The sequence below is a fragment of the Mixophyes fleayi genome, chromosome 2 (genome assembly GCF_038048845.1).
Source record: "Mixophyes fleayi isolate aMixFle1 chromosome 2, aMixFle1.hap1, whole genome shotgun sequence".
Lineage (NCBI taxonomy): Eukaryota > Metazoa > Chordata > Amphibia > Anura > Limnodynastidae > Mixophyes > Mixophyes fleayi.
This window is the reverse complement of record NC_134403.1, coordinates 359,811,828-359,823,840: the sequence shown is the minus strand read 5'-3', so window position 1 is coordinate 359,823,840 and position 12,013 is coordinate 359,811,828. Positions and strand designations below refer to the sequence as shown.

General features: G+C 39.9%; 1 protein-coding gene across 1 annotated transcript; it reads left to right on the top strand.

Moving 5' to 3' along the window:
* The first annotated feature begins 734 nt into the window (after positions 1–734).
* On the top strand, positions 735–11,996 carry VPS26C (VPS26 endosomal protein sorting factor C). Its single transcript, XM_075197244.1, has 8 exons — positions 735–897; positions 6,852–6,995; positions 7,940–8,089; positions 8,950–9,030; positions 9,647–9,721; positions 10,569–10,719; positions 11,019–11,171; positions 11,271–11,996. The coding sequence occupies exons 1-8, from the start codon at positions 841–843 to the stop codon at positions 11,351–11,353; spliced, it is 894 nt and encodes a 297-aa protein (XP_075053345.1). The 5' UTR covers positions 735–840; the 3' UTR covers positions 11,354–11,996.
* Positions 11,997–12,013: the final 17 nt, after the last annotated feature.

Below are 12,013 nucleotides of genomic sequence, written 5' to 3'. Positions count from 1 at the left end.
ACGTCCCGTTAGCGACTTTTTACAGCCATGTTGTCGTGAGCAGTGACTGTAATTTCGTTCTCACTGTTGTGGATCGGTCGGAAGTTTATACACACTACACAACGGAAACGAGATTGGAACGAAAATATTAAACGGTACGACCAACCAAATGAGGCGACAATCGTCGATTTGGGCAGACTTTCGACCATCGTGTCACTGCACACACTGACCCGACTTTTGAACGAGCGGTCGTATGTCGGCTGATTGAGCCGATTATTGGACGACACCCGTGTAGTGTGTACCCAGCTTTAGTATGTCTTATTTACTGTTAGTACTAAAACACACAGGACATACAATGCAACTTTGGTAATACTCCTTCACAATGTTGGAATATTCAAGTTGCTGACATGTAAACTGCCCAATGAGCATCAATGTGTCCTGATTTTTTTCCCCTGGGATTAATTGATGCCTGAAAAGCACCTAACACCTGAACAAGCCTGGGCACGACAGGGAAACAATTTTCCCACCTGAACTCAGCAGTAACATTACAGCTTCCCTGATTCCCCATCACTGTCAGCAGCAGCCTCCCCTGTGCACCATGTGACTACTGCGATCACATGACCCGATGACGTCAGCCAGCATTACGTTCAGCAGATACGCAGGAACATAGCAACGTTCTCCCCTGGGCACCATGTGACTACAACGGTCACATGACCCGGTGACGTCACCATTACGTTCGGCAGATACACAGGAACATAGCAGCGTCCTCCCCCTGTGTGTCATGTGACTGCAGCGGTCACATGACTCGGTGATGTCAGAAGGTCCTGTCGGTGGAGGGGATCCGGCTGTTACCGGCTGAACATGGGCACCGTGCTGGATGTCAAGATCAAGAGGGCAACTAAGGTCTACCGGGAGGGGGTAAGAGCCCCCCCCCCACTGAGAGACGTGTGTAATGTGACCTGTCATGTCAGATCATAGATGTGTAACCTGTGGGACCATCAGTACCAGTATATCCTGCATGCAGGGCAGGCTGGGACTTGTAGTTGGGGGTCAGCAGCTGCAGGGTTTAGCTGGAGCCAGGACACATCAGATGCATCAGTAAGGGAGGGTAGGGGCTGTTCTTTGGCTGCAGGTTTGCAATGCATTAAATGCAGATGCGCTTTGCATGCAGTCAGCTGATTGCAATGCAAGTATGCATCTGATCTCATTGCAGTGCATGTCTGACTGGTGTTGTATGGGCTGGCAAAAACCTTTGTAAGCAATACCAACAGGTCTAGAGTATGTGCAATATTGAAAAGTTGCAAGAAAGGGAAAAACAAGTCTGAAAGCGCTACGGAATATGTTGGCGCTATATAAATAAATGATGATGATGATGATGAAGTCTGACATGGCTGACAGTAGATACAACAGCTGACCTGTGATATATGCTTAAAAATATTTTATATGAACATTTCTTGTTGCTGTTTTTTTTTTTTTTTGTAAAAAGTACCCCCTTGGCATTGGTAGGTGTTACTGTGTTTCCCTCCCTCTCTTTTTTTTTTTGGTGTTTTGTTCTTACAGTGAGGAGCTTCACTTTCCTTTACACAATGGGCCTGATTCATTAAGAAAATTAAGGCAAAAAAAGAAGTTTTCTCCTTGACAAAGCCATGTTACAATACAAGGGGTGCAAATTAGTTTATTATGTTGCACATAAGTTAAATATTGGTTGTTTTTGTCATGTAGCACAAAAATAGTTGATAGCTTTATTTTTACACTGAAATTTAAAGTTGACCTAGGACATGCCCTACCCCAACTATAAACCTGTCCTCAGATTTTAAATTTACTTCCCCCTCCAATGCAACATGGTTTTGCCAAGGGGCAAAGTTACTCTTTTTTTTTTTTTTTTTGCTTTACTTTCCTTAATAACTCAGGCTCAATGTGTCTGCCTCTTATGCCTACTCACTGAACAGCCCTTGTCCTCTAGTAGTATCTCCTCACTCATCAATTCCTTGTTGGTTTACTGGTATTGACAAAACAAGACATGAATGAGTCCTCCTGTAGGAGGGACATCTTAGAAAATCAAGAGAAAAATATATGTATATGGAAGCACTGATATAGTAGAAATATATTAAATAAATGGAAATCGACATGCAAAGAGACCATAATTGATTTCAACAAGCAGTCTGGACAATAGTGTCCACAGTCTTAGATATACATACGGGGCACCAATTGATCCTATAAGACCAAGATTATATAAGGCAGACAAGATTTGCAGTGCAGCTGCCAGTGGTGTGAGATAAACTCCACTTTGCGTTATTATACACAAAATATTTTTCTGAGTGATGTCAAAAGACTTAAATCTTATGGCAGCCTTATCTCTGTCTAGTCGCTTCAATAAAGAATAACACCTGCCTTTAATCTGAGCCAGTCTTATTATAAATAGTCACCACTTCTGTAAACAAGTGTTTGGTAGAAATCACTTATCTGAGCTGAAACAAAGAGAGGATAAATTGGTCTCTATTGCTCCTCTCTCACATGTGAGTTAGATAGCATGCAGGCAGCGTTGCTTTCCGAATGTAATGACTTTCCTAACGCGTTTCTCCACCCCTAGGCTGAAAAACGCGTTACTGAAGTCAAACGTGGTTTCTTCAGAGGTAGAAAGCTGTTTCTATACCGGTATAACTCATACAGTTTACAAATCTGTGGATAATGTTTTTATGTATATGTAAATTTTTCTCTTTGCATGTTGATTTTAATTTATTAAATATATTTCTACTATATCAGCGCCTCCATATACATATCTTTTTCTCTTGATGGGTCAATATCAGTAGATTGCCATTTGGTAGTAGCAGTTATAGTTAGGTATATTATAATACATGTATAAGCTTTTGTAGTGCTTGATATTCAATAGAGCCTAATTTATTTTTTCTATCTTAGAAAATCAGCCAATTATGGCAGTCAGTGGTTCTGAGTGGTATTATAATGTGCAGAAGAAAAGTAGTGCAAAGATGCCAAAATTAGGTTCTAGGAAGCACGACACATAGATCTTCCCGGGTATTTCTTTGCGCTTAAAATGCAGTAATAATTTAGACTCTTCTAGCAGCTCATGTATCAGTGGGGTGATGCTTATCCAGTGCTATCATGAGATAAGGAAATGCTCTTCACAGTAAAGATAATATAAAGTACAGTTCAAACACCTGCTGCAAGCTTTAGTATTTTATCTTACAGTAAATAAATTATATTAAACATGGCTCTTGATTTTTCAGCATCTGAATTCACTTCATTGGAAGAAAAAAAAATGAAATTCTAATATGTTGTACCTATTGTGTAACAGTTTTTGCCGTCATTTACAGACATATTAGCTCTGCACTGGGGTTTTTATAAATGTACCCCATAGTATTAAGAAATTTCAACCAGATTATGACATGTCAAAATAATAAATCCATTTGTATAAACGCGACTGTGGCTATCCCAAGATTATATACATATGAAAATAGTTTTAAAACATTAGAAGTTTTGGGCCCTGCTATAAAATGTTCTAGGAAAGAAATCACTAGCAACAGTCTCCACCTGGTGATCACAAGTGTAATTGCATCTCTGCAATACCACTGCAAGAACTCCTGAACTTATACCCCAACATTAAAGTTTTCGTTTAGTAATTTGTACAATAACTCCTGTAAAATCTGACACTTTATTTCTGGGTGTGTATTTATTATGTATCACATCAGTGATGTGCAATTATTGCAACACTAGCCGTTTCCAACCTTCATCTCCTGATCGGAAGTTTGTGGAGTACGTTGGTGCTATATCAGTCAAAGATTAGGGGAGAGGGGGTAACCGAAGAGCAGACAAACTACACAACTGTATTCTGCTTTACTGCATGGCTCAGCCACCATGGCAGATGCGTCACCCATATAATCGTCATGAAGCTTGATATACATGTACCTGAAATGAACAGATTACAACCTATCCAGGGTTTTTGGTGACAGATGGCCGCACACAGGCTGATGTAGTTATCGTCCGATGGAGTTTTGTGCCCCGTCGGAACAAATTTGTATAATTGTTTGTTCTTTATTTTTTTTGCATCGTCCATCACTAATACTTTTACATCCTTCACATCAACCACCCGGGCTGAGTTTATGACTTGGCATTTAGGTATTAAAGATTTTCACATTTTGAAATTGATATTAAACATTTTCTTTTTAAACTGTTTATAGCTGCAGAAAAATAATACAGATCACAAAATGCGTTAGAACAAAAAAGACAAGTTATACGGAGCATTCAATATGAAAATTGACAGGATCCAGATCTCTCTGGAAAGCCTTTAAACAGATGAAACTATAAACCGGTAGTATGGGATGACCTTAGATAAGGAGACCAGGTAATACTTATAACAAGAGATATAAAAGCAGCTAGGTTTATATATATATATATATATATATATATATATATATATATATTTTAATGGGTTGGTAGGTTTGGGGAGGGGCAAGATATCAAACATTTTTAAGTGAAGTTTTTCAAATTATGAAATACAAAAAGAACAATAAATGAGCAGAAAATGTTGGCGGCACAATATTTCTGAAATCACGATCAGGCTGAATATAGTCATTTTTTGCTGTCCAATGATCAAGCAGTTAGTGAAGCCATGCTATGCTTTTATCTTCATTACAAATTGCAAAAGATGTGCCCATTAGATTTTATACTATGGCTAAAATGCTACATGGTATGGGTCAAAAAGCTTTAATTTCATAGCTCAGCATAACTGGTGTACCCCTCTAAGCATGTACTGACATCACTGGCCATGTTGTCGTGTTTGAATTTGCATTATTAGGGAGGCTGTAAGACAATCACTTAAAGCTATGAACCCTCAAACCTTTGGGTATTGCCTCTCCATTTTTTCCTGTGGTTCAGAGTGGTACAAGATAGAGAAGTTCTGACCACTTAACTACATTAATTATATCAGTTGAGCAGATTTAGTTAAGTATAAGACTTATTTCATGTATGGTGCAATGCACAGAATTTGATATTAAAGCTCAATGATGAGTTTGCTCTTTAAAAATAGCTGGAGGATTGCCCTGTGCTTTATTCATACTATAACATCTAGGGGAATTCAATTCCCCCCGAATTTCCATGACGTTAAAACTATTAGCGTTATTACGGTAGTTTTAACCCGGCTTTCTGAGCTGCAAGCAAAAAGCTGGCGTTGAAACTACCGTAATACCGGTAATAAAGTGCATTGTTACCATAATACCGGTAATATAGCGCATTATTATGTAATACCGGTAATAAAGCGAAGACTGCGTTACTTTTAGTCGTAACGCGGCCAATTGAATTTCCCCCCATAATGTCTAATCTTTCAGTATTCAACATTAAGGAAATCCGTACACACTATAGTTTGTATCGTGTATTAAGGGTCATTATTGCCCATCTAACTTCCAATCCCTCTTAAGCTAATGAATATTGTGTATGTGCTAATTGTAATACCCTCATATTAATACCTTTGACACATTTAAAAGTTTGTTGTCTGGTGTTGAAACCATTATTTGTTATGTTTCTATTTACTGTCTAATATATTATGGTGAATGTTAATGTTTGTGCTTTTTCTATGATCTATTTTGCTGTTCCTGTATTACTGTACATTGTGTTTGTTGGACTGTGTAACATGCACACTGGGTCTATGCTTCCTGTATTACTGTACATTGTGTTTGTTGGACTGTGTAACATGCACACTGCGTCTATTCTTCCTGTATTACTGTACATTGTGTTTGTTGGACTGTGTAACATGCACACTGCGTCTATTCTTCCTGTATTACTGTACATTGTGTTTGTTGGACTGTGTAACATGCACACTGCGTCTATTCTTCCTGTATTACTGTACATTGTGTTTGTTGGACTGTGTAACATGCACACTGCGTCTATTCTTCCTGTATTACTGTACATTGTGTTTGTTGGACTGTGTAACATGCACACTGGGTCTATGCTTCCTGTATTACTGTACATTGTGTTTGTTGGACTGTGTAACATGCACACTGCGTCTATTCTTCCTGTATTACTGTACATTGTGTTTGTTGGACTGTGTAACATGCACACTGGGTCTATGCTTCCTGTATTACTGTACATTGTGTTTGTTGGACTGTGTAACATGCACACTGCGTCTATTCTTCCTGTATTACTGTACATTGTGTTTGTTGGACTGTGTAACATGCACCCTGGGTCTGTGCTCCCTGTATTACTGTACATTGTGTTTGTTGGACTGTGTAACATGCATCCTGGGTCTATTCTTCCTGTATTACTGTACATTGTGTTTGTTGGACTGTGTAACGTGCACACTGCGTCTATTCTTCCTGTATTACTGTACATTGTGTTTGTTGGACTGTGTAACATGCACCCTGGGTCTGTGCTCCCTGTATTACTGTACATTGTGTTTGTTGGACTGTGTAACATGCATCCTGGGTCTGTGCTCCCTGTATTACTGTACATTGTGTTTGTTGGACTGTGTAACATGCACACTGCGTCTATTCTTCCTGTATTACTGTACATTGTGTTTGTTGGACTGTGTAACATGCACCCTGGGTCTGTGCTCCCTGTATTACTGTACATTGTGTTTGTTGGACTGTGTAACATGCACCCTGGGTCTGTGCTCCCTGTATTACTGTACATTGTGTTTGTTGGACTGTGTAACATGCATCCTGGGTCTATTCTTCCTGTATTACTGTACATTGTGTTTGTTGGACTGTGTAACATGCATCCTGGGTCTATGCTCCCTGTATTACTGTACATTGTGTTTGTTGGACTGTGTAACATGCACACTGGGTCTATGCTTCCTGTATTACTGTACATTGTGTTTGTTGGACTGTGTAACATGCATCCTGGGTCTATGCTCCCTGCAGGAAGTGTTATCGGGAGTGGTGGTTGTACTGAGTAAAGATGCCGTCCAGCACCAAGGGATCTCGCTGACCATGGAGGGTTCTGTTAATCTGCAGCTCAGTGCTAAGAGTGTTGGAGTATTTGAAGCTTTTTATAATTCGGTGAAGGTAAGTGGACTATGTAAGTGGACTATGTAAGTGGACTATGTAAGTGGACTATGTAAGTGGACTATGTAAGTGGACTATGTAAGTGGACTATGTAAGTGGACTATGTAAGTGGACTATGTAAGTGGACTATGTAAGTCTGCTATATTCCTCATCACCTCCCCCATAATATTTGTACCCGAGTCTCAGAGTAGTTAGTAAAAATGCTCAATGAGCCTCATGATTCTCTATAGACTGCGCTGAAAGCAGATCTCTGATAACTGTGACTCTGTATCTGATTGTTAGAACACAATCCAAGAGTGGCTTATGCCCAAAAGTCAGTAGTGATAATTAATAACATATACATTAAATGGAATAAGACAAGAGTTAAAGGGTAAGATAAACACTAACCCATTACTGACCCTTAAATGCCATTGTCAGGACCAGCAGGGTACAGTGGGAAGTATCTCTCCCTGACTTAGACTGATCACTGTCATAGGATTCAGATCTTCACCTATATGGTGACAAAATAATGTGTTCCTGAGCTGCAGATATTGTCTTCCTGACTCTGTAATTATACATTAAAAAGCTTCTAAATTTGTGGATAGTCAGTTCTACAACAAATAGTCAGTACATAGGAAACCATTCGTTCCTTACAGTTAGATCAGAAACCCTCTTATCTTCCTCTCCTCTGTAACCTAAACACCGACTTACTATTTGCACAGAATCTCTTGCGTGTTGTAGCTCTAGAGGCCTAAGAGCACTATTTGTACAACGTAACACTGTACTTACTACGACCTCGCATCCCAGTGACTGCTTCCTTCGTACTGGTGACGGGTCACTTTATCTCCTGATCTTCCCTTTACCAAAATCAGATTGTAAGCTTCATTTGGTGGAAACAGCTGTCTGAACATTGTATAGAAACCTAGTTGTTAAATACAATTATGTTTCTTGTTGATTTATTTCAGCCAATTCAAATTATTAGCAACACTATAGAAATGGTGAAGCCAGGAAAAATGCCCAGCGGTAAAACAGAAATCCCTTTCGAATTCCCACTCGTCATGAAGAGCAACAAAGTCCTGTTTGAGACGTACCATGGAGTGTTTGTGAATATCCAGGTGAGTGACCGGACTTTCCTTATATCTGTGCTATAACCAAACACGGGCTGTATATTAAAGATGGTTATATAGTCTGCAGTGTGAATCCTGAATATCTCTTTGATATTTAATATTGTGGCACGTGACAGAGGAATCACTTACAGCAGGCGTAGGTACCACCACATCACAGATAGTGCCCTGGTCGATATCTTAAGCATCGTGCTGCAGTTTTATCCATTATTAATTACATAGTTGCCTTCTATATCCATATATGCTTTAAAATAAGAACTATGTAAAGATATGTGATTCTTTATCTATTCATAGTTGTTTTACGTGATGTTGGAGGCCCCATCACATGTGAGACATTGCGAGGTACACCTGTACATGTAGGGAAAGTGGGGCTCTCATATAGTGTTACAGAAACGCGGTCAATTCTATAACTGGTTTATAGATTGTTCATAAAGGGGCGGGGCTTGTACGATGCACAATTCTATAACTGGCTTGTACAAAGCGCAATTCTATAACGGGTTAATGGGGAGAAGCAATATTTTTAAGACACTGAATTGGCGCTCAGACATTCGGTACTTGGAGGTCAAATTTATAAAAGGGGGCTGCCATGTTTAGAAATGCAGTGTAGGGACTCTGATCATATAAGTGTAGTGACTGCACTGTAAATGTCTTAAGAACACAGCAAATTCTACGGTGGTGGAAATGGCAACTGTGATCGTAGATTGGAAACCGTGGGAATAAGACTGGTTTGGTTAGTCCCTCGGGAATTGCATTCAATGTAAGGGAAAGCAATGGAAATTACGCATGGCAGTTTGGCTCCTTTACATTGGAGTAATGAAACTAATAGGTATGTTCTGTATTTCTCCACACAGTATACCCTGCGCTGTGATATGAAGAGATCTCTACTGGCTAAAGACTTAACCAAAACCTGCGAGTTCATCATCCACTCACAAGTAAGTCCAATGAGTGAGTGTGAGTAAGGGCTGTATATCGTTACATCTCTACAGGTGATGTTATCGCAATTAAGAGAATATCTGTCTAAAGGGGTTCAACATCTTAATTTAATCCTGTCCCACCCCCTATAATCAGTATAATATATATAATCACTCATTAACTGACTGATTATAATGTGCTGTACTATGATAGCACATCTAAGAATAACTCCTATTATTGTGTACTATGACCATATAACATATTATGGCAGCTGTAGGTGGCCGGGAAGCTCCGGGGGGGTCATTGGATCATGTTTACAAGGTAAGTATGACTGGATGGTAATAGAACAATAAATGTCAGGTGTAGAACTCCTTTACACAGCAGCCTTGGAATCGTTGGATTTAAAACGTGTATTGATAGAAGGATAACTACCTTCAACACAAGCAGCTTATTTTCTTTTTTTTTTAATTAAATAAATGTGTTTTTTGATTCGCTGTGATGCTCCTTATTGATAGAATGTTGTGTAGCTCAGTAACGGTTACTGTGCGCGTAGGATATATCGGCGTTTACCGGAGCCAGGCAGTGATTGAAGGGGAGTGGATGTGGGTGGTGGTAACCCTGATTGTTGTATTTCAGCCTCACAAGGAAAAGCTGACCCCAAGCCCAGTTGATTTTACAGTTACTCCTGAGACCTTACAGAACGTTAAAGAGGTGAGTATGTACTATGTCCTTTTTCTCCATTCATATTAGAAATCGGTTTTTAACCTCAAAATATCTCCTTAAAGGGAATGTTCACCCCCTTAGCAAAAACGTTGGAGGCTCTCTTCTTTTTTTTTTTTTTTAAAGTAATTTTTATTGTAGAGTTTAGACAAGACATAGTATAATGAAATAAAACAAAAAAAACAAAACAAGATAAAGCCGTACAGCATAAATAGTCATACGATGTAGGTGAGTTTGATTCAAGCAGAACAGATGGATACATGGATATCTCTTTGAGAAAGAAACTTGGGACAAGTTCCACAACAGACTCTAATGCCTCGATTAGTGTATCCATAAAAGAAAACTCTAATAACATCTTTACCAGCTGGTGTCTGGTCCCTGAAAGCCTCCATAAAATCTACAGCAACTCATCTAACGTACGTTGGAGAGGATACAACCAGACGGTCAGCTGGTGGTCTTTCCTCAAGATCACTCTATTGCTAACATCACTAGTCATCAGACTATAGATAGCCTTAATGCTCCTGTGACTTGTAGTTCCCCAGCAGCTGTGGAGAGGCAGGATGACTGTAGTAAAGCATTCAAGTCAGTTCATCAATGGCAGAGGTTGTCTGCATGTTTATGTTGCTGGGTCTTTTTTTGCTAATTTCTTGTAATGCTGTTTAGACATTCACACTTCAGGTCTGTAAACGGGAAGGGTTTGGGCTTTATTTTGATTCCATGTGTGTAATCCTTTGTATTTGGCTAAGCCTCTCAGTCGTTAGCCCAGTCTACCACCTGCATCAGATATCCCAATGATGTTTAATGTTTATATCCTGGTTGGGCTGTATTTGTTTTGCAGAGGGCATCGCTGCCGCGGTTTCTCATCCGAGGCCACCTAGACTCCACCAACTGTCTCATCACTCAGCCTCTGACGGGGGAACTGGTCGTCGAGACGTCAGACGTTGCCATCAAAAGTATTGAGTTGCAGTTGGTTCGAGTTGAGACGTGTGGTGAGTTTTAAGGTCATTCAGTAGTCTGGTTCCTGGATCAATGGATGTTGTGGAAAACTGATCAGATCTCCAAACCTCCCAACATTTGGCAAGAGGGAAATTCAGATTTGCTATAGAAATACAGACTTTTGTGCATTCTGAGGCGTACATCCTACATAGAGCTTTTAAATGATCATAACACACAGCTTATATCTATACAAACATCTCTCTACCCCAAACTCATAAGTCATCATATCCTGCACTTTTGCCACATTCAGCAGTGAATCATTTCTATAATGTTGTCTTGTTCACGCTCTAAGGTTGTGCAGAAGGCTATGCCAGAGATGCCACAGAAATCCAAAATATCCAGATCGCAGAGGGAGATGTGTGCCGAGGTCTCCCTATTCCAATCTACATGATATTCCCCAGATTGTTTACCTGCCCAACCCTGGAAACTACCAACTTCAAAATAGGTAACGCAACCTCTGCCGACTTCTCCTAATATCTTGCTTTGGTTTGAAGATGTTACTTGTTGGGACCTAACATTGCTGTTTGTTTTCTATTCCTGGCAGAATTCGAGATGAATGTTGTGGTTATTCTTCAAGACGACCATCTCATCACCGAGAACTTCCCGCTCCAGCTGTGCCGACTGTGACATCGGAACCAAGTGATTTGTGTTGTAAGCGGATATTTACTCACAGATTTCACGGTGATTAAAGCGGAGTGTGACTAGCGGCTGCCCCAAAATACTGAAACATGGACACTTACAGTAAAGACAACGAAGCACTTATAGTGGATTCTATTCATTATTCAGACTAAATGTAAACATTTCTCTTTACTAGTTCCACTGACTTCAATGTACATTATTCTAGTAGAGCGGCCAACTCAGTTCTCAAGGGCTACCAACAGTTCATGTTTTCTGTCTGTAGAAACAGGTGTGATAATTACTGACCCAGCCATGGCTCATGATTAAAGAAATCCTGAAAACATGAAGTGTTGGTAGCTCTTGAGGACGGAGTTTGGCCAGCTCTGTTCTAGTATGAAGCAAACCGATTTCTCGGCTGGATCCCGGCTACTTTCTGATGGTGACCCTGAGTTGTATATAGAGAATGACTGAATGTTCAAACATCTTGGAGGCCTGGACGTGGTGCTGTAATTGGTGACAGCAGCACTATTTGGCTGGGGTTACTAGGGAGACAAGGGGGGTCCAGGTAAGGCAGGGACTAAAGGAGGACTTGCAAATTTACCATCACACACTGCTAGCTTGTGGGGTATAATAATAAAAATGGTCACCAGAAGGTTTGTTTTTTTACAT